The sequence below is a fragment of the Pongo pygmaeus genome, chromosome 1 (genome assembly GCF_028885625.2).
Source record: "Pongo pygmaeus isolate AG05252 chromosome 1, NHGRI_mPonPyg2-v2.0_pri, whole genome shotgun sequence".
Classification (NCBI taxonomy): Eukaryota; Metazoa; Chordata; class Mammalia; order Primates; family Hominidae; genus Pongo; species Pongo pygmaeus.
This window is the reverse complement of record NC_072373.2, coordinates 23,931,596-23,955,515: the sequence shown is the minus strand read 5'-3', so window position 1 is coordinate 23,955,515 and position 23,920 is coordinate 23,931,596. Positions and strand designations below refer to the sequence as shown.

At 38.6% G+C, this 23,920-nt stretch overlaps 1 protein-coding gene and 1 long non-coding RNA gene across 26 annotated transcripts in view; one reads left to right on the top strand and one right to left on the bottom strand.

Annotated features, from left to right (window-relative positions):
- The window catches only part of ENAH (ENAH actin regulator), a 155,691-nt gene that overhangs the window by 127,580 nt on the left and 4,191 nt on the right, over positions 1-23,920 (bottom strand). For 4 of the 25 annotated variants that reach the window (XM_063671667.1, XM_063671811.1, XM_054502260.2 and 1 more), the window contains exon 2: positions 1,341-1,446. The exons of the other annotated variants lie outside the window; for them this stretch is intronic. In XM_063671667.1, coding sequence (XP_063527737.1) covers positions 1,341-1,384 — 44 coding nt within the window. In that variant the 5' untranslated portion in view covers positions 1,385-1,446. The remainder of the gene's footprint in view (positions 1-1,340; positions 1,447-23,920) is intronic. 25 annotated transcript variants of the gene reach the window in all.
- The window catches only part of LOC129044386 (uncharacterized), a 126,649-nt gene continuing 111,459 nt past the window's right edge, over positions 8,731-23,920 (top strand). The window contains exon 1 of the long non-coding RNA XR_008504664.2: positions 8,731-8,838. This is a non-coding gene — a long non-coding RNA (uncharacterized LOC129044386). The remainder of the gene's footprint in view (positions 8,839-23,920) is intronic.

The following is a 23,920-nucleotide window of genomic DNA, read 5'->3' as shown; positions in this document are numbered from 1 at the left end:
TTTAAAAATAAATTAAAATTCCCCAGGTATGGTGGTGCAGGTCTGTAATCTTAGCTACAACCTGTCCTAGACAATGAAAGGATGCTCTGATCTCAACACTGGACTCTATCCACCAGGGATGAAGAAGCCGAGATTAAGGTCCCCTAAAAGGAAAATACCCCAGGATTCTGCTTGTGTTATCTGTCACAGGGTTGATTCTTCCCAGGTCACAATCTTACATGGTTTCTACATGACTGCATCACCAAATAAACGGGAAAGCTAAGGACTAAGTGCTCACCTAACCTGGTGGGATGTGAAATGGCTCACCCCCTAATGTGACAGACAGCTCATGGTGAAGAACTGTGGTCAACAATGGGGATGTTGGATGTTCGGAATTCCAGTGTCCCTATTCTCACACATAACCTGTTCCTGAAAAGAATGTGAAAGCAGAAGAGCTGAGCAATAGGCTTATTTTCAAAATGGGTTTTCATTCCAAGAGTCAAAAGATATGAAAAATCCTTAGTTAGGCTATGAATGTTTAGTTTTAAAAGCTACGGTATAAGCGATCACTTAAAACAAGATAAAGTAAACATGAAATGCAGATAAAGTTAATTTTCTTAAATTCTTAGCTCAAATTCTAGTCTTCTTGGCACACCTCAAGCAATATTTAGCAGACAAAAATAATTTTTAAAAACTGCTCAGACACTTTGCAAGAAATGAGACGTTGTCTTATCAATTTTCTTTAAGAAATATCTTAAGACATAGTTGAACTCCCGCTTTTTCTTCTTTTTAAAAAAAGAAGTCTTGCAAGCTACATTCCTCCACAAACTCTATGGTCCTGTCAATATAAAAGATTACTAAAACAGTCAACACGTTTCCTGTATTTTTGTTTATTTTTTGAGATGGAATTTCGCTCTTGTTGCCCAGGCTGCAGTGTAATGACATGATCTCAGCTCACCCCAACCTCCACCTCCTGGGTTCAAGCGATTCTCGGCCTCCCAACTAGCTAGGATTACAGGCATGTGCCAACATGCCCAGCTAATTGTTTGTATTTTTAGAGAGACAGGGTTTTACCATGTTGGTCAGACTGGTCTCAAACTCCTGACCCCAGGTGATCCACCCACCTCGGCCTCCCAAAGTGCTGGGATTACAGGCATGAGCCACCACACCTGGCCTCCTGTATTTTTAAAATATAACTTAATTTTGCTATTGTCCTCTTTAGTTGAATTATCATAATAGATATCCATTGCCAGCATTCCTTCTTCCATTTTAGAACTCTGTTCCTTCTACTCATTGGTGCCCATCACAGTACCTCATCTTCCATTAGAGAAGAAGGGACAAAGATGCAAGTCGGACCTTACCAGTCTTCTTCAGGATTTTCCTCCCTGAAGATTACAGGAAACATCCTTTGACTCTCCACTTATGAAAGCTGGAATAATGGCAATCTAGAAAAACCATGAAGAAAGACTGCAGGGAAAAAAAAAATAAAGCTAAGCAAATATGAGAAAGTAACTCCTACTTAACCAAAATGGTCAGCTCTGTTCTCATCCTTGAGGTCCTCAAGCTGCCCTAGCTCCAGCAACTCTCACTTTGACTCTACCAGGAGAACTAACTTGAGTTTCTATCAGTGCCAACAAAAAAATCTTGTCTGATAAACAGTCAGCTTAAGTACAAACTGGGTATCATTCTACTGAGATTAAATGCTACAGTTTGAATGTATGTGTCTCTCCAAAATCCCTATGTTGAAACTAATCACCAAGGTGATGATATTGCAAGGTGGGGCCTTTGGGAGGTGAATAGGTCACAAGGCCTCCAACCTCGTGAATGGCATTTATGCCCTTAAAAAAGAGCTAGGCCCTCCTGCCTTTGCGCCTTCTACCATGTGAGAATGCAGCAACAAGGCGCCATCTATGAAGCAGAGAGCAGCATTCAATCAAACACCGAATCTCTTGGCAACTTAATATTGGGCTTCCCAGGCTCCAAAACTGTGAGAAATAAATTTGTGTTTATAAATTACCTAGTCTAGGATGTTGTGTTATAGCAGCAAGAACAGACTAAAACACCGAAGCATTACCACTTTGGAAAACCAAGTGACTTCCATCTTTATCTCAACTGTGTTAGCATTAACATTTCCTTTCTTCTATTCTCTACTCTTTTTTATAAAGGCAAAACCACAATAGCATCCAAATAAATACACTACAAAGGCATTGATACTAGTGAAAATGAGCTGAGTGGGCAAATTGTATCACCATGCAATACAGTTCAAATCATTGTCAGCTGACATATGAAACGCTAAACTGAGAAAGAGGAATGGCATTTCATGACACAAGTACATATCATATGAGAAAAACACATAAATAAAATCCTCTGAGAATTTTTGTTCTCAGTCATTGGGAAAGAAATAGGTAAACTTTCTTCTGGCCTATCAGAAGAAAAATTGTGGGCTCTACAGTTTACAAAATGAGAAAGATGGTTTTAATACAATATGTCTTAAATTGATATTATCTATAATTTAGCCCCCTACGTTATTTTTATGGTTGAAACTTTGGGAAAAATGTTACTCAAACACCTATCTAAGTATAAGCATGTATGAAAATATCACAACATCCTGATTTGGACACCTGGTATTTAAGGTGCCTATTAGTTATACAAAGAAAATTAAGGTGCCAGCTTATTTATCTAGGGCTCAGGAGCAAGAGCTAGGTAAAAAATAAATCTAGGAATAAGCAGCACACAGGCTGTAAAGCCCAGGGAATGAGTAACATTGTGGAGGAGGGGAAGACTGATGGGGAGAAGAAAATGAAAAGGGAGGAAAGGAACAAGAGATACAGCCAATGAGATAAGGAGAGAACCAAGGGAGCTTAAAATCACTGCAAAGTGGCTCGAGGCCAGAATGGTCAACGGTGCTGAATGCTGTTATGAGGCCAAAGGAGACCAGATAAGACCTTCCTGTTATCAACTTTCAGTAGGAATGGTGTCCCCTGACCCTCCTATTCAGGGAGAAAATTTTCCATCCATACTTAATACTAAATTATCTAACAAGTTCTTAGGGAAAAGCTACTTTACCTCCAGAGTTGTTAATGATTTTCTAGCTAAAGAAGTAGCAGTGACTCAGGCTACATCTAATTAGCACCCCTGGACAAGGTGGCTACTGAATGTAACTTTCAGACGCCCCCAGACACACCAAGCCCAGTGGTGGAGTGGAGAAGAGAGCCAAACCTACCCCAGCAATCAAGGGAAATGTCATGTGAAACATACACTGTTTTGTCCCCTACCAACCTATAAACATACACTGTTTTGTCCCCTACCAACTTATCAAAATTATTAAGGGGACTGAAAAGCAGAAAAAGGCAGTTACTTCATGTTTCCAAAAGAATTCACCTTAACTGGGCAAAACAGAATATAAGCAGCTGAAGGGGCAGAAACTGGTAAACCAGGCTTTCCTTCTTTCTAATCCAATCTCAACCACGATTATAATTCTGGGTGTAATTCAGGATAGAAGCCCAGCAGAGCTGTAAATCAATTCTTAGATTTAAAGGTCAGCATCAAAACATTCCCTCCTATTGCTGGCTGAGGTGAAATGGACACTCCATATATTTGCTGGCTGGCATGAAAACTGGTACAACACTTTTGGAAAGCATTTTGGCAATAGGATTCAAGAGCTTTTAAAACCGTTTCTATTTCTTCAGGGATCTAATACTATTTCTGGAAATCCATCTTAAGGAATTAGTCTGCAATTAGGAGGGGAAAAAAACCTTTGGGTTCATAAAAGCATTATTCATTACACAAAATCACTGCAAACCACATAAATAGCCATTTTAAAGGAAGTAGGTAAATTACAGTGAAATATACAACTAATAAAATTCTAAGTTTTTTAAAAACATAGAAAATGCAAAACATATCAAATGAACAAGGCAAAAAATGTATCAAGTATAATCACACATATATAAACGCACAAAAATAAAAGAAGAAAATTTTTTTAAAAGATGCTGCAACTAGGCCGGGCACAGTGGCTCACGCCTGTAATCCCAGCACTTCGGGAGGCCAAGGTGGGCAGATCACCTGAGGTCAGGAGTTCGAGACCAGCCTCAACATGGAGAAACCCCGTCTCTACTAAAAATACAAAATTAGCCAGGCATGGTGGTGCATGCCTGTAATCCCAGCTACTCGGGAGGCTGAAGCAGGAGAATTGCTGGAACCTGGGAGGCGGAGGTTGTGGCGAGTGGAGATCGCGTCATTGCACTCCAACCTGGGCAACAAGAGCGAAACTCCGTCTCAAAAAAAAAAAAAGATGGTGCAACTGTGAACAGATATGAAAAGCAAACTGACTAGAGAGTAAGTCTGGTTGAGCAAGACAGAAATATGGGCCAGGCGCAGTGGCTTACAACTGTAATCCCAGGACTTTGGGAGGCCAAGGCGGACAGATAACGAGGTCAAGAGTTCGAGACCAGCCTGGCCAACATGGTAAAACGTCATCTCTACTAAGAATACAAAAATTAGATGGGCGTGGTGGACAGTGCCTGTAATACCAGCTACTTGGGAGGCTAAGGCAGGAAAATCGCTTGAATCCGGGAGGCAGAGGTTGCAGTGAGCTGAGCTCACGCCACTGCACTTCAGCCTGGGTGACAGAGCAAGACTCCATCTCGGAAGAAAAAAAAGAAGGCAGGGAAAGGCTGGGCGCTGTGGCTCACGCCTGTAATCCCAGCACTTTGGGAGGCCAAGGCAGGTGGATCATTTGAGGTCAGGAAATCGTGACCAGCCTGGCCAACATGGTGAAACCCCATCTCTACTAAAAATGCAAAAATTAGCCAGGTGGTAGTGGAGTGCACCTATAATACCAGCTACTCAGGAGGCTGAGGCAGGAGAATTGCTTGAATCCGGGAAGCAGAGGTTGCGGTGAGCCGAGATCATGCCACTGCACTCCAGCCTGGGCGACAGAGTGAGAACCTGTCCCAAAAAAAAAAGTAGAAGGTGGGGAAAAAAAAATCAAAGAAGGGAAGGTAAGCTCCTTAAGGATGCTTAAGAATGGTAGTAGAGATATTACATGGCAGAAAAAAAGCAGAGTCTGCAAAAACTCATCCCTATTCATCAATTGGAAGTTAAATGACTCCTTGCAATGTTTTTCTCCCTTTTTACTCCTCCCTATTGCTCTTTATTCTAAACTGCCAATACTACAATTAACTCCAGATTATTCATGAAAAAGAAGATCATAAATTTAGAGAATACTAAGTAGATGATGCAATGCCAACTGGCTTTAGTCTTTGGATGGCATAATATTAAAATTCTCTAACAACAAGTGTACCTTCCTATTTATATTAAATGACCAGAAAATGATTTGCATTCTCTATTGGAAGGAATGGCATGAAAAATGGTCCAGAAACAAACTGAAAAAGGAAAGTAAGTCCTTTCTATATAATTAACCATAATATGTATAATTTCATATACAAATAACACAATATAAAATAATATAAACTGCATCCTTTTGAACTATTTAGAAAAAAAAATGTCTAGAAGATTGCAGAGGTTTATAGCCAAACTAAATTCGTTAACAGTCCAAAATGCTGTTAAACTGTATTAACTTTACTTGGAAAAGCTACAGAAAGTAATTTTTTTTAAATCAATGCTCTTACCCACTAAACAAAACAGAAAGTAATTCCAAAAGAGGGTAACATCGCATAATAGTTGAGAGCACAGAAGAGTTGGACTGTTGGTGTTTGAATTCCGACTCCACTAATTACTACTTTTGTGTTCCTTTTTGTGCCTCACTCTTCTCATTTGGAACAAAAGTACTTATCATACATATAGGGTTCTTATGAAAATTAAATGAATTAAAGGATTTAGAAGACAGTCTGGACTAAGTTACTAAATGGGATGCAGAAGATTGTTATCCAGGAGGTGAACAGGTGATATACGCACAACTATGTGAAACACTCGAAATGGTTAAAATGGTAAATTTTGTGTTATATATATTTTATCTCATTTTTAAAAGGCTATTAGCTATCACCCATTTGCTATAAGGGCATTTTAATTTCTCCTGGCAGAAAATAAATTATCATACATGAGACTTCATACAAGTTTAGGGTTCCTATTAAAAAAACTTTATCACTAAAAGCGTTTCTTTGGGTTCATGTTTTTCAAAAATAAATTTTAAAATAATATGATGTGCTTACAATAAACTTCTGATGTTCAAATTATACAACTTGAATTCTCAAGCTAAAATTTACTCTTTGGAAGTTGGCAATATTACCCGTTACAGCAACAAAACAAAAATATACTGCTCTAACCTGAAACAACTTGGAAACAGATCTATAAACCCTTTGAACACTAGCATTTTATTGTATCTTCTAATAAGTACAGAAAGACTTCACAGACCTTAAATATAACCAATTACAAATAGCAACAAAATTTTTTAAATGCTTGTTTTAAAATAAAACCTTGCAAACTAGCCCCAAACCACTTCTCTCAGATTACAAAATGAGCATGTGGTGAAAAGGGACAGAGAATACCAATTTACTATACCCTATACTGACTGACAATTTTTGTTGCATAGCAACAAGATTCTGCAGTCTGAAAACAGCACAGAACTCCTTTTCTTGATTTGCCAAGCCACAATTAACCCCACCAAGGCTGAGAAGTATGCAAAACAAATCTGTATAAAGGCCAGACACTTTGGCTTATGCCTGTAATCCCAGCACTCTGGGAGGCGCGTGGATTACCTGAGGTCAGGAGTTTGACACCAGCCTGACCAACATATAGTGAAACTCTGTCTCTACTATAAAAAAAAAAAAATTAGCTGGGTGTGGTGGCACACGCCTGTAGTCCCAGCTACTTGGGAAGCTGAGGCAAGAGAATCACTTGAAATCCGTAGGCGGAGGTTGCAGTGAGCCGAGATCGCACCACTACACTCCAGCCTGAGTGACAGAGCAAGATGCCGTCTCTCAAAAAAAAAAAAAAAAAAATTGCATAAACTAATATCTAATATTAAAAGTCTAATGATATAAATTCTAAAACTATAAAATCACAAGCCCAAATTCCAGCCTATTTACAACTTGAAAGTATTAATATGCCTTCACTCTCAAAGTTTCTCCATGTACCAGCAAAAAGTGCCAGTGCTCATTTTTCGACTACATTTCTTTTGAAAGCATCATCTAGCAAGAGTTAGTTGTTTTGTTTTTTTAATCCTAGGTAATAGCATACCCACAGATTTTGTTTCCTAATTTTAAAGACATCATTTGATCCTTTCAGTTTATTTTCTAAAAATTATAATTTATAAGAAAAGACTATAATGTCCTAACAGTTTAAGTTTTTCTCCTACTCACAATTTGTTTGTACTATTTTTATGGATTGCCTTTGTAGGTAACTAGTAACAATTCACAAAACATTTTGGTTTTTTCACAAAATTCTACTTCACCTAGAGAACAAAAAACAAGATTGCAGTTATTCTTGCCGTAGCTTTAAATACTTTCATTGTTTAGAGGTTTCCTCCTTTATTTTGAGAATGTTAAATGGCTGCCAATATCCGCCTAAGAAACAGATTAAATAGAGAAAAAATCTATGTAGAACACTGGTTCTCAGCTGGGTGCAGGGGCTCACACCTGTAAGCCCAGCACTTTGGGAGGCCAAAGCGGGCAGATCATCTGAGGTCAGGAATTCAAGACCAGCCTGGCCAAGTGGAGAAATCCCATCTCTACTGAAAATACAAAAATTAGTTGGGCATGGTGGCAGGTGCCTGTAATCTCAGCTACTCAGGAGACTAAGGCAAGAGAATCTCTTGAACCCAGGAGGCAGAGGCTGCAGAGAGCCAAGATCGCGCCATTGCACTCCAACTTGGGTGACACAGCGAGACTCCGTCTCAAAAAAAAAAAAGTGGTTTTCAACATTTCCAAAGATGAAAAGACCCTTCAACTTCATGAATAATTGCTCTACTTTTAATACTGTATATGTTGACTGAAAAAAATGTGATTTAAAAGCACATTAAATTTGCAAGCTTTTAAATGAATCTATACATTATCAGAAAAGCATCTACATATACTTGAAATATAATGCATGTAAAGGCTGGCATCTTTGGATTACAGACAAATCTTGCTATAACTCGGGGTTCAACTATTCTTTAAAGGAATGGCGCAGATGCCCCCCAGGGCTCACAAACTGGAAGTCATTAATCCACTGGAAAAGTTCAAATTATTTTGAATAAAACACTTAGGGTAAGGTGCATATAGGCTTGGAAATGAGACAAAGCTGGGTTCAGGTCTAGGTGCCACTACTTACTAACCATGCAGGCTTGACATTAATGAAGACATGTCCCCTGTATGGTGGCTTGTGGACCGGAAGACATAATGTACAGGAAGTATGTGGCATGTTAGTTCTGTTCCTTAAACTGTCACTCAAAGTCTTTTTTTTTTTTTTTTTTCTATTTGAGATGGAGTCTCGCTCTTTCGCCCAGCACCCAGGCTGAAGTGCAGTGGCGCAAGCTTGGCTCACTGTAAGCTCCGCCTCCCAGGTTCACGCCATTCCCCTGCCTCAGCCTCCTGAATAGCTGGGACTACAGGCACCTGCCACCACACCTGGCTAATTTTTTTTTTTTTTTTTTGTATTTTTAGTAGAGACGGGGTTTCACCATGTTAGCCAGGATGGTCTTGATCTCCTGACCTCGTGATCCGCCTGCCTCTGCCTCCCGAAGTGCTGGGATTACAGGCGTGAGCCACCGCGCCCGGCCAACTGTCACTCAAAATCTTTAACACCCCAGCCCAACTGCCATATTTCCTACTGCTTCCAACACAAACTCCAACATGAGACTTGAGACAGCGCTGGATGTGATCTTAAGGATGAAAAATGAAATTTGAGAAACAGCATTGAAAGGTAAAATAATAAGAGGCTATAGAAAGTATTAAGAGCAAGGACTTTGGAGTTATGCAGGACTTAGATCTGAACTTCAGCTGTCATTTATCTACTGTATGACTTCAGCCAAGTCACTTAAGTATCCTAAGCCTTGGTTTTCTACACTGTAAAATAGCAATGATGACATGAATCTCATGGCTTATTCGAATCCATTAAATGAAATGATCCATGTGAAGTTGCCTGGCCTATCTTTAAATATTCAACAAATAATATCTATTAATATTACTTATCAAAGTTATCATATGTAATTGGTTAGACCACTTAATTTGCACCAGATGTCAACAAACATTACCCAAAGGTTAGCCTCAGAGATACTCTGGTCTGTGGCGAAGGACTTATACCCTGTGGCAGGCATGTTTTGGATATTCCGCTATCAGGCCTCTGGATCAGTAAGGACATTTAATATCAGGTCTTTGGAACTCAAAAGCTAATCTTTAAAAATAAGTTTATTTTAAGTACTTGCAATAAATTAACAATGAAGTACCTCAACTTCTTTAAAAGTGTTTTATTTTTTCCATTTCACTTACGTTAAAATTCAAAAGCTGATTTTTTTTTTCTTCAGTCAGTTCCAATTTATAAATGAGCTTATGATATTTAGGATACAAACTGATTTTCTTTCTTGAAACTGCTTATAAATTGTGGTTGGGGTACTAGGCTAGCCTGTTAAAGTCTAAGCAACCAAACAGATATGTGCATTTTGTAATAAAAGTAGGAAACGGCATGAATGCCACCTCATCTAACTTAAACATAAAGCATTTAAGAGTTTAAAATATGTTGAACATATTTTTTTAAATGTGTAACTTATATAGTAGTTGCTGACATTTTACAGAATTTAAAGAGGTTCTCCAAGAGTGATTTTAGCCCTCATAAACATCTGGCAGTATGTAGAGACATTCTGGTTGTCTCTTCTGGGAGAGAAAGGTTAAGGGGTGTGCTACTGGTATTTGGTGGGTACAAACTAGGGATACTGCTAAACATCCCACAATTCACAGTACAACCCTGTAACAGGGAATTATCTGGCCCCAAACATCAATAGTGTTGAGGTTGAGAAACTCTGAAAGTAGGCACTGATGTTTTAAGAAAAAAACACTAAACTCTCTTTGAAAAGACCTGGGAATATCATTTCCCTAGCGTCATCTGAAAAGATTATCCATTCTCTCAGGAGAAAGTTCTTGTCACCATCATCAAAAATCTATTGAATGTGAGGGTTTACTGGGCTCTCTATTCTATTCACTGGTCTATAGGTCTGTCCTTACTATGCCTTTACTTGTTTTGATTAGTGTAACTGCAAATCGGGAAGTGCAGTTGATTAGTGTAACTGAAATCGGGAAGTGTCTCCTCCAACTTTGTTCTTTCTCAAGATTATTTTGGCTATTTGGGGTCCCTTCAAATTCCGTATGAATTATTTTTGCAAAAAATGCCATTGGGATTTTGATAAGGATTACATTGTGTCTGCATATCAATTTAAGTAGTACTGTCACCTTAACAATATCAAGTCTTATCAAATATCATGTCTTAACAATTATCAAGTCAATATCAAATTCATGAAGACAAAGTCTATTTATTGAAGCCTTTTCTTTCAGCAATATTTTATAGTTTCAGTGTATAAGTTTTTTACTTCCTTGGTTAAATTTATTCCTAGGTGTTTATTTCTTTAGATGCTACTGTAAATGAACTTGTTTTTATATAAAATTTATTTTTAAAGAGACAGTCTATGTTGCCCAGGCTGGTCTCAAATTCCTGGCCTCAAGTGATCCTCCCATCATAGCCTCCCAAAGTGCTGAGAATTACAGGCACAAGCCACCACACCTAGCCTGAAATTGGTTTAATTTTTTTCAGTTGTTCATCGTAGGTGTATAGAAATAACTGATTTTTGTGTGACGATCTTGTACCCTGCAATTTTGCTGAATTCGTTCATTAGCTCTAGCTGCTTTACTGTGGAATCTTTGCATATATTTATTTTTAATGTGTGCATGCATGTCTCCCTCTGTATCTGACATCTGAGACAATTAGTTCATCTGACTAATGAGAGAGATGAATGAGATCATTGTGGTCCATACCCAAAGAGGAAACTCAGGCAAGAGGTTGATGTTGAAGTCCTAACCCTCAGTACATCACGATGTGACCTCTTTTACAAGCAGGGTCTTTGCAGATGTAATTAGTTAAGATGAGGTCACACCGGACCCCTTAATCCAATATGGCTGGTGTCTTCATAAGAGGAAGAAAACATCAACTGAAGACAGACAGGAAAAGACAGCCATGTGACTGCAGAAGCATGAGACTGAAGTGATGGACCTAGAAGCCCAGGAATGCCAAAGACTGCCAGCAAACCCAAGCCAGAGAAAGCAATTCTGTCTCAAAACTGTAACACAGAAATCCTCCTGTTTGAGTTTCCAGCTTACTGACCTGCTCTGCAAATTTCAGACTCAAGATGCAACATCAATTCTTGCCTGAGTTTCCAGCCTGCCTGTTGGCCTTACAATTTTCAGACTTACCAGCTCCCATAATCATGTAAGCCAATTCCTTTAAATAAACAAATAATGGTTCTGTTTCTCTGGAGAACCCTAGCTGATAATGATGGGAGCATTTATGAAAACAGGGTAAGAGTAGATGTGGAGGTCACAAAAAATTAACTGCCTACCTCAGAAGTGTACCCAAGATCTGCATAAATTTATGTAAAGTTTTTGTAAAGCCCTTACTATATTAGTTTCTAATTTAGTAACTTTTTACAGACTCAGAAAAAACTAACAGTCAATATGTTAAAGGGAAACAGAACTGCTGATTGGGTGACAAGATTCTTATTTTGTATAATATTTCCAGGCAGGAAAAATAAAACCAAATATTTCTGATGTCTTGTCTTTACATTTTCAAGTGCATATTGAAAATTTTGGTTAAAATGTTATACACCATGACATCTTCACTTTGTCACTTACCAAAACATCCTATGTACAATATAAAATTGTTTAAAGTACTGTCCCAATACCTTTATTAAAAATCAGATGATTTAGCTAAAGAATAAAATGAGGGTGCAGTGGCTCACAGCCATAATTCCAGCACTTTGGAAGACTGAGGTGGGAGGATTGCTAGAAGCCAGGAATTTGAGACCAACCTGGGCAACACAGCAAGACCCTCATCTCTACAATAAATAAAGAATAAAATGAGAAGGCCAAAAACAATCAATAGTCAAGAGTTTAGTTTTTTAATTTATTCAAAAAAGTTATTAATAGTGTCTCATTGAACCCAGCATGATATAAAGCAGTCAGAGAAATGTGTCATGAGCTTATACTCCATTTTTTTAAGGGAAAAATGTATGTATGACATACCAAAAGAGCTAGTCAACAAAGACTATGAAAACAGAGAGACTCAGCCTGGAACGATCACTAAAGACACACCAGAAGAGAAAACTAAAGCAAGAATGGGATTGAGGTGAGCACAAAGAAGGCAGCTTTCCAGAAGACAGAGAGAATAAAAGTAATGAAACTGAAACTTCACGGGTACCTTTGGAAAACAATAAACGACCATTCTGAAGTGAATTCACATGGGGAGTATTGAAAGGCACTGAACTGTTTCTCGAGGGCCCTGAATGCCAAGTTAAGACATCTCTTCTGTGTGCCCCAGGGTGCAGGGGAAGGTTTTTTTCAGTAGATGGTTTTTTGTTTTTTGTTTTCTGTTGTTGTTGCTTGGTTGTGAGACAGGGTCTCACTCTGTCGCCCAGGCTGGAGTGAAGTGGTGCAATCTCTGCTCACTGCAACCTCTGCCTCCCGGGTTCTAACTAGTCTCATACCTCAGCCTCCCGAGTAGCTGGGATTATAGGCATGCACCATCAATGCCCAGCTAATTTTTGTATTTTTAGTAGAGACGGGGTTTCACCAATTAGCCAGGCTGGTCTAGAACTCCTGGCCTCGAATGATCCACCCGCCTCAGCCTCCCAAAGTGCTGGGATTACAGGCGTGAGCCACCGTGCATGGCCTTTTTTTCAGGAGAAAGTTTAGATAGGATGGCTGACCACACGGGAACCACACATTATGAAGGGAAGGTAGGGTGACAGATCTAGGGGGAGAACTTGTTCTAAGTAATGCAAATAACCATTCTATGTCTGGGTGCTGGTTTTTAATTTAAATATTCATCTTAAATCATAAACATTTTAAAATACAGGTACTCTAAGAATTTAACTGGCTATTTGCTTTCAGAGTGCCTAAAAAACAGAAACTTTCATATTAAAAGTTAAAAAAACTTTCACATTAAAAGTTAAAAAAAGGCAACAGTGGGTGTGATGGCAGGTGCCTACAGTCCCAGCTACTTAGGAAGCCAAGGTGCAAGGATGGCTTGAGCCCAGGAGTTCCAGGTTGCAGTGAGCTATGATCGCACCACTGCATTTCAGCCTGTGTAACAGTCAGGCCCTGTCTCAAAACAAGAAAAAGCAAGCAAGCAAGCAAGAAAAAAGGCAAAACAACATTCAGAAGCTTGAACTTTATTTTTTGTTTTAATCTCATCATACAACACAAAGAAAACAATAAACAGAATATGCCCAATCCATAAAAACTCTAACTACATTATGGCAAATCTCAAAACAAGGCAATGAATTATTAATCCCATTTTGCAGAAAAAGAAATTAAGGTTTGGGAAAGTCAAGGTTTCACAGCCAGTAAATAGCAGAATGGCTCTGAAGTCAGTGCTGATTCTATTAAACTTGACTAACCCCAAAATGCAAACACCTTGAAAAAAAAGCAGCCTCAACCTTCCAGGCTCAAGTGATCCTCCTAACCTCAACCTCCTGAGTATAGCTGGGACTACAGGTGTGCGCCACCACACCCAGCTAATATTATTTTTTGTATTTTTTGTAGAGATAGACCATGTTGCCTAAGCTGGTCTTGAACTCCTGGGCTCAACTGATCCACCCACCTTGGCCTCCCAAACTGCTGGGATTATGGGCATGAGCCACTGTGCTCTGCCAGCTCTTGAAAATTAATGTCTCCTCCCCCACTAAACTGTAAGTCTAAGGCAATGGGTCATTTCTACGTACATTTTTACTTTTTTGTAAGTTATTGTTGAGGATTTTTCTTATTGGGTCATTTTACTTACTTTGGAATCACTGAGAAAGTAAAATCATGCAGGACTTAGGCCATAAGGAGGAGGAAGTTGGTGGAGCTTGGTCTTAATTCCAAGAGCAATGGGAAGGCACTGAAGTAGCTCAGACTCAAGGCTGAGCTGATCAAATCTAAATTTCATAAAGATCTAACGGCTCACAGCTAACAGATTGCATAGGAGTAATAGACCAATGCAATAAATTAGAGAATCTAGAAAAACATATATGTAAAAATGTAATACAGAACAAAATAGGTACAAGGGTCTTAAAATGAAAGTTCATTATCAGACACAGAAGCTGCCAGGGAAGCGAAAGTATTCTTAACACAAAAATATCCACTAATGAACTAAACATTTATAATATCAGTCCCCATTAAACATCCCTCCCAAAGCAGCATTAGCCTCTACGTCAGGCCATTTCACCTTTGCCCTGTCTCTCAATGATTGACAGGTTATTTCAATTACAAAGCAACACAATGCATATCATCTACAAAGTGAAAGTGCAAACATTCCAAAAGATGCAGGCCTTTATGAAGTCACTGAAAATGATGAAAACTCTTTACAAAGCAACTGAAAAAAATGAGTATTTGGAAAGATACTGACTGGGAAGGGGCATGAGGGAACTTAATGGCCTAAGTGTGTTCTATATCCAGACCTGGTTGGTGGCTACACAGGTATGTATACATAGTAAAAACTTACCAAGCTATATGTATACATGATTTATGCATTTAGCTTTATGTAAATGATACCTTAAGAGAGTTGCTATGGTTTGAATCTTTGAAACTCATGTTGAAATTTAACTGTAACAGTACTAAGTGATTCGGCCATGGGCATTCCACCCCCATCAATCGATTAATAACATTATGACGGTAGTGGGTTAGTTACCACAGGAATTCAACCCCTTTTTTCTGTTTTGAGCATACACCATCTTGCTCTGTGACGCCTTCCACCATGTTATGAGACAGCAAGAAGGCCCTCACCAGATGCAACCCCTTGATCTTGGACTTCTCAGCCTCCAGAACTGTGAACCACATAAATCTCTTTCCTTTATAAATTACCCAGACTGTGGTATCTGTTATAGCAGCACAAAATGGACTATGGCGGGATTAAAACACACACACACACACACACACACAAGAAGGATGGTCCTACTTCCTCCAAGAATTACTGGGTCTCAATGTGAATCCTGGAAGCCCTATCGTCTACTTGTTACCAATATAAAGATGAGTGAACACCAAAGATGGCAAAATGTACCTGTGTCCTCAAAGACATCAGTGACCCACTGACTGTAGTATGTGTGGAGCCTACCCTACCTCTGGACCTCTAATTACATGAGACAAATTTTCTCAATATTTAAGCACTCTAAGTCTTAAACAGTTACTTGGAGCTGAAAGCATTTTAACAGATTGTAAATTAATAACTGGAGAACTAACAAAGATGACATTACCAGGACGTCAAAAGAAAATCTGAGAATCAAAGTAAAGTTAGGAAAACTAATGAAGCCCTTGAATATTTTGGCAAAAAGGACTGTCTTTATGATCATACTGCAAAAGTCCACCATAACATGGATAGTTTCATGTGATCTTACAATTTTCTCAGAAAAATTAGGTAAGATTTTTTAAGCAACCAACACTTGATTCATTCTTCTTTCGTTCTAATAATTTAACACATAGTTGCAACCATAACATGAATGTTTTCATAATTTTGTTTCATTTTTCAAGATTAAACCCAAATAAAGCCTTTTCTCCCGACCCCAACTATGTACTATTATCTCTGAAATGTTCTAGGTCAATTCATCCTACAAGATCTTGTTCTTATGCCAATCATTTTCAGAAAGTAAAGACCCCCTAAACAATGAAATCACAAGGAAAAATAAATTACTCACTCACACGTTAACATTTGGAAAATTCAAATATAAGCTTCAGTTCAAAAGTTAACCATTACAAAGAGTTATGTATAAGAGCTTACTGGTTAAAAACCATGGGCTCTGGAACCAGACTGCCTGAGATGGAATCCCAGTTCCACTCTCTACTGACTGGGTGACCCTGGGCAAGTCACTTAACTCTCTGTGGCTTAATTTCCTCATCTATAAAATGGAGATAACAGTTCTATCAGTGTTAAATGAGTTAATAAAGGTTTCATACAGTAAGTACTCAATAACAGCGATTACATTTTTTTTTAAACTCTAAGAAAACTGAAGAATATAAATGCCAACACTGAAATTAAGTTAATTAGCAAAGGAAAAACATTTTTAAAAACACAAGTTTTATGGTATAAATACAAGTACATGCTTTTTTTTTTTGAGACAGAGTCTCGCTCTGTTGCCCAGGCTGGAGTGCAATGGCGCGATCTCGGCTCACTGCAAGCTCTGCCTCCCGGGTTCACGCCATTCTCCTGCCTCAGCCTCCCGAGTAGCTGGGACTACAGGCGCCCGCCACCACGCCTGACTAATTTTTTGTATTTTTAGTAGAGACGGGGTTTCACTGTGTTAGCCAGGATGGTCTCAATCTCCTGACCTCGTGATCTGCCCACCTCAGCCTCCCAAAGTGCTGGGATTACAGGCGTGAGCCACCGCGCCCGGCCAAATACAAGTACATACATTTTAAATAAAATTAAGACAAAGAAAAATGAGAACAAATGTACTTATGATAAAAAAAAGCTAAAAGTATATTACATATGCTTTTATATGATGTCTATATAGTAAAAAATTATGCATTTTACTTCTAAACATGTAACAATTTTTTTAAAGGTACCATGTCAAACCTAGAAACTAAGCCAAGCACTGTGGTTCAGTAATCCCAGCACTTTGTAAGGTCAAGGCAAACAGATCACTCAAGGCCAAGAGTTGAAGACTAACCTGAGCAACACAGCAAGACTCCATCTCTAAAAAAAAAAAAGTTTTTAATTAAAAAAAAGAAATCAATGAGTTGCCGTACACTTCACTAAAGATAAAGTTTTAAATCTTAATATATGGAGGAAAAAAAGAATGGAAAACTCGGTATTACAGAAGATACAAGGCTGAACATGGTGGCTCATGTCTGTAATCCTAGCACTTTGGGAGGCTGAGGCGGGCAGATCACGTGAGGTCAGGAGTTCGAGACCAGCCTGGCCAACATGATGAAACCTCATCTCTACTAAAAACACAAAAAAAGCTGGACGCCATGGCTCACACCTGTAATCCCAGCACTTTGGGAGGCCGAGGCAGGCAGATCACTTGAGGTCAGGAGTTCGAGACCAGCCTGGCCAACATGGTGAAACCCTGTCTCTACTAAAAATACAAAAATTACCTGAGCGTGGTCTCATGCATCTGTAATTACAGCTACTCAGGAGGCTGAGGCAGGAGAATCACTTGAACCCAGGAAGCAGAGGCTGCAGTGAGCCAAGACTGCAGCACCACTGCACTCCGGCCTGGGGGACACAGCAAGACTTCATCTCAAAAATAAAAATAAGAACAAATACAAAAAAAATTAGCCAGGCATGGTGACGCACGCCTGTAATCCTAGCTACTCAGGAGATTGAGATGGGAGGACTGTTTGAACCCAGGAGGCAGAGGTTGCAGTGAGCCGAGATCGCATGACTGCACACACTCCAGCCTAGGTGAGAAAGAGTGAGACTCCATCTCAAAAAAAAAAAAAGAAGATACATATAGTAAAGTTTACATTATGACCACCAATGAATAGCACCTCTTGATCTGTCCTTGTGTAATCGCCTCCCCCACTGACTTTGGGCTTTACCATGACTTGTTTTGGGCAAAGAAACATAAGCAAACAGGATAAAAGCTGAGGTTTGTTAAGAGCTTTCATACTAGGGCATGCTGTCATGAGGAGCGATGAGGCAGAGGGATGGGATAGACACACCAGATGAACCTATGTGAAGGAAAACACACGAATGAGTCCAGGTAAGAAGAGCTGCCCAGCCAATCCGTAGCACATCTGTAGTCTCAGCTACTCAGGAAGCTGAGGTGGGAGGATCACTTGAGCCCAGGAGTTCAAGGCTGCAGTAAGCTATGATTGTACCACTGCACTCCAGCCCGGGTGACAGCTTTACTAGGCTTTGAGATGCTTTGTTAAACAGCAGTAGATGTCGGATACGATATATGTATATGCACTATGAAGAGTTAATATCCTCATTATTATAAACCATTAGAAGAAAAACTACACATCTCATTGGGAAAATAGAAAAAGCACATGAACAGACAGCCACACAAAAATAAAGATGTCCAATAAACAAATAAAGAGCCCTACAAGTAATCAAAGAAATACAAATTAAACCAATGAGGTAACACCTTTTGCCAATCACATTGGCAAAGATTAAAAGACCGATAATGGCCTGAGCTGGCCAGAATGTGGGGTAACTAGAAATCTCATCTACTCTTGCTTATCTGGTAATGTGTATCAAAAACGGATACAATTCCCTTTAGTCATTTTGTTTATTATTCACTCAAATACTTACTGCATACTCACAGAGGCCTGTGCTGGCAACTTGGAATGCAGAGCCAGGTCATGCAAGACCTTAATAATTTTGGTTTTATGACTAATTTGGGTTTTAGCCTAAGATGCTGCCAAAGGCTTTACGTGGGAAATAACAATATCTGATTTCCACTTTAAGAGTATTCTGAGTGATGCATGAAGAATAGGGGACACGAATGGAAATGAGGAAACACTAATAGTTCAGGTAAGAGATAACAGTGGCCTGGACTTGAGGCAGTGAGATGGACAGAAGCAAGTGAAGGTGACCTGGTAGGACAATGATAGACTGGATACAGAAAAGTAAAGAAACAAAAAATAATTAAAAAAAAAAAAACAGCACTACTTCTTGATTTTACTTCTAGGAATGTATCCTAAAACAGTATCAGATATGCACACAAAGACATATAACCAAAGATGTTCACAGCAGTGTTTTTTATAACAAAAATAATGGAACAAATCTAAAAGTCCATCTTTAAGATTTAAGTAGACAAAGTCATCCATCCAAAGCAATGGAATATTATGCAGTCACTTAAAGTTATGTAGCTATATAGTTAGGAACAAGAATTACTGGCTGGACACAGCAGCTCATGCCTGTAATCTGAGTGCTTTGGGAGGCTGAAGTGGGAGGATGACTTGAGGCCAGGAGTTCAAGACCAGCCTGGGTAACATAGGGAGACCCTGTCTCTACATAAAAATCTTAACAATTAGAGGGCGTGATGGCGCACATCTGTAGTCTCAGCTACTCAGGAGGCTGAGATGGGAGGATTGCTTGAGCCCAGGAGTTCGAGGCTGCAGTAAGCTATGACTGCACCACTGCATTCCAGCCTAGGTGACAGTTTAAGACCCTATTTAAAAAATAAAAATAATAAAATGTAAAAAGTATAGATATTATATATGGAAAGGGACGAGTTACAAAATACACAATACAAATATAGTATAATTCCATTTTTAAATAGTATAATCTTACTTTTATATATAATCATATGCACATGTACAATGATGGCTGCAAATGCACTACAAAAAGTTTAGAAATCTACACATTAAAACATTAAAATACTAGATGGCTTAGATTTAACATTTCATAAATAAATGTTTTATACTTTCCATGCCTTCTAAAATCTGTTCAAAATCTGTACTACTTTACAATGGAAGGAAAAAAGTAATTTAAAAAAATACTGACCAGACATATGGACAACAGTAATTGATTTATTTTTCTAAAAATACTGCAAAGACCACAATTAAGTAGACAGTAAGTAAAAGTTTTAAATGAAAACTTAAGATACATAAATCTTAAATTGTTAAAAACTGAACAGTCACAATTTTGCTTGCAATATCAGTCTAACATGAGAATTCGGGGGAGGAGGAGAAAGACTGCAGAACAAAGCAGATTTTCAAATAACCAGTATTTAATAATTATTAAGCCTGCATAAAAAGATCCCTTCACTGAACTGTAAAAGGAGCAATTTGGACTCCCTTGAGATTTGACCTAAAGAGCTATTCATTTTATTTTACTTAAGTTCCTGGTTCTTTATAAAGTTCCCCCCCGCCAAGTTGCAAATATAACAGATACCAAAAAGGACAGAAGACTGAGGACCTCTAAGGCACAGTTAAACGTAGTCATTTTGATTTCACATCATCAGATGTATTCTTACCACGACCAGATGTTCTATAAGGCCTTTACCACTGGAAAAGGGCTCAGTTTATTTAAAAATATCATGATTACCTCATTCCCCAAAGACAAAACTTTTGGTATTTGAGACTACTGTAAACAAATCCCAGAAAATCACCACCCAGATTTAAGTTTTCTGAAGATTCTGATGGATTTGCTTCACCACATTTTACTGGTGACTTTAGTCATCCTTACTTACAACAGGCCTACCAAAGAGATGGCTGGCTGTCTCCTTAACACGAAGATACAGCTCCAAAATTTGTTCAGGCCTTTCAAAGGCACCACTACCAAGCTTTCCACCTCAGCACTCCCACCTGCTTGTTTCCCTACAGAGAAATGTCCAGTGGTTCTATCTTCAATCTCTCTTCTTTAAATAGCACGAAGATGTCAATTTAAAATATTAATCCAAAGTAATAAAAATGTCAGAAACAACTCATGTAAAAAGCAAATGAGATCTTCTTCTGGTGTTATCATATAGATCTGCCTATGCTGGACATTTCATATAAATGGAATCATGGCATATATCGCCTTTTGTGTCTGGCTTATTTCACTTAGCATAATGCTTCCATCTATGCTGTGGCATGTATCAGAACTCCATTCCTTTTGATGGCCAAATATTATTCTGTTGTATAGACATACCACATTTTGATGATCTATTCATGAAATGAGACACATCTGGGTTATTTCTGCTTTTTGGCTATTACGAATAACGATACTAGAGACATTTGTGTACAAGTTTTTCTGTGGACAAATGTTTTCATTTCTAGGAATGGAATTGCTGGGTCATATGATAACTCTATGTTTAACTTTTTGAGGAACTGCCAAACTGTTTTCTAAAGCAGCTGCACCATTTTACATGGTTTTTCACATTCTTAACATAAACTTGAGATGTCAGACTTTCATAGAAGTAGGGGATTTACTCTTATCAAGCTCATTTTGTGTGCCAAGTGTTATGCCAGAATTTTATTTAATTTTCCCAACAACTCTATAATTCACAAAGTATCTCTATTTTACATAACAAATTTGATCCCAAAAAATGTTTATAACCCACTCAAAAATAAATTATTTAGTAAATGTCAAACTAGAGTCAAACCCAGAGTTAACTTCAAAGCCTGTCCTCTTTACCCTACACCATTCAATCTCTACACTTAGATATACGTACATTGCCTCATACCCAAAGTAGTCTTTGGGAAAGTTGCCTCTTAATAAAACTTACTTAAATCATTGTAAAATAGAAGTTTCCCAATGTAAAGATAGTTCTAGAAAATTTAACAGATATCTTGTATAAATAATCAACTCCCCTAATTTATCTTCTTTAGTAAATGATTTTTGGTTACTTAAAACTTATCTAAAATTCACCTAAACATTAAACAAATTATTTTCTTCCAAAGTTGTACACACTGACCAAAAAAAAAAAAAGTAGTTATCTTCTGCTATAGACTGAACTGTGTTCCCCTAAAATTTATATGTTTAATACCCTAACCCTCAATGTGACTATATTTGGAAAAAGGGCTTTTAGGAGGTAACTAATGTTAAATTAAGTTATAAGCGTAGGGCCCTAATTTAATAGGATTAATGGCCTTATGAAATGAGAAGAGAGAGATCCCCCCCCATTTCCCCGACCCCAGGATTCCTATACCCACCCTACCATGTGAGGACACAGAGAGAAAGATAGATATCTTCTGCAAGCCAGGAAAAGAACCCTCACCAAAACCCATCCACACTGGCAACCTGATCTCTGACCTCCAGCCTCCAGAACCTTAAAATAAATTTCCAGGCCGGGCGCCATGGCTCCCACCTGTAATCCCATGAGGTCAGGAGATCGAGACCATCCTGGCTAACACAGTGAAACCCCGTCTCTACTAAAAAATACAAAAAAATTAGCCGGGCGTGGTGGCAGGCGCCTGTGGTCCCAGCTGCTCAGGAGGCTGAGGCAGGAGAATGGCGTGAACCCAGGAGGCGGAGCTTGCAATGAGCCAAGATCGCGCCACTGCACTCCGGCCTGGGAAACAGAGCGAGACTCTGTCTCAAAAAAATAAATAAATAAAAATAAAAAATAAATTTCTGTTGTTTGGTCTATGGTATTTTGTTATGGCAGCCCACACTAACTAATACTTCAAGAGTATCATGCACTACCCAATGATTGGTATTTGAAGCACCGATAAGAATCAAAACAAAGTGGGGCTGGGCACGGTGGCTCATGCCTGTAATCCCAGCACTTTGGGAGGCTGAGGCGGGCGCATCACGAGGTCAGGAGATGGAGACCATCCTGGCTAACATGGTGAAACCCCATCTCTACTAAAAATACAAAAAATTAGCTGGGCGTGGTGGCACGCACCTGTAGTCCCAGCTACTCGGGAGGCTGACGATGGAGAATTGCTTGAACCTGGGAGGCAGAAGTTGCAGTGAACGGAGATCACACCACTGCACTCCAGCCTGGGCAAGAGTGAAACTCCATCTCAAAAAACAAAAACAGAAAAAGAATCAAAACAAAGCAAGCACTAAATGGGGTAAAAATAAATTAAATCAATAGAGATGCATATGCTTGTTACTTGAAAATATTTTCAAGTACTTTTGTCAAAGAGACTTAAAAACAGATTGATGGTCCTTTCAGTAATTCAGAATTTAATCATGAAGTCAAGTAAACATGGTATCCTCCAAAGGGCTTAGAATTTAGACAATCCTGACACTTGTACCAACTTCTGAGCTCTGTGTTAGAATAAGAAATAAATTCTGGCCAGGTGAGTTCAAAACCTGACTGGTCAACATAGCAAGACCACATCTCTACAAAATAAAAATTAAATTAAAATTAAAAAAAGAACAAAAGAAAACCAAATTCTACACCTATTCCTGGAGTCAGGATGTGAGTTTTTGCTTGCTTAATTAAATTATGTTATTAACATTTAGTATCCACCAAATACTACACTACACCCTACAATATCCAGTAGAGCTTCTAGAACACTACAGGTATTCCAAAAATGGGATTGCTAGTGAGTAGATTCTATAAAAGAGCAACACAAAGTCAAACACTTACACAGGCCACCCACTATTTGCCAAGTATTTTGCTAGTACCATGAATATAAAAATGCAGTCCCTGTCTTCAAGGAACTTACAATGAAGAGGGACAAAAAGAACCACATAATTATAAAACAGAATAAATGCAATAGCAAAAAAACATGTAAAGTGCACTGGAACACACAGGAATAGTGGGGGACGAGGGGATTGGGGGAGCATGTTAGGGGCAAGTCAAGGACTATATCCCAGGTCTGACAAGGAATCCCCTTCTTGTTTCTAGTCAGGAAAATTTCGTAAACCCTTATCTGAAGAGGCATCCACTGAAGTACAGCCTCAGCTCATATTCTCTAACTTTTACTTCCACTCAATTCCATTCATCAATTTCAAACGAGGAGAAAAAAGAGGAAAAGACAACTTTAAGTTGGCACAAGTAGGGTTTAAATACCCTTTTACTCCCCTACAACCATATAAAAATTGAAATCACATTTTTTCAAACCTTTCTTACACTCATGATAAAGACGAGATGTTTTACAAGTTATACAATCACCCATTTTAAGCCTTCTGTAAGATAAATCACCAAAACCTATTCAGTATGTAATTTCTTCTATACCAGCCAAATGGTGCCTCCATAGTTATTCTGCTCAATCCAACTGGGCCAACAAGGTATCCAACACCTTGAATACTGAATAAACTTTAGTGAATTTTCTCTATTAATCCACACTCTTATTCAAGATTTATTCACTTAGTAAATTCCTACAATACTGACATTCAAAAAATGAAGATTTGGCTCTTGCTCCTAAAATAA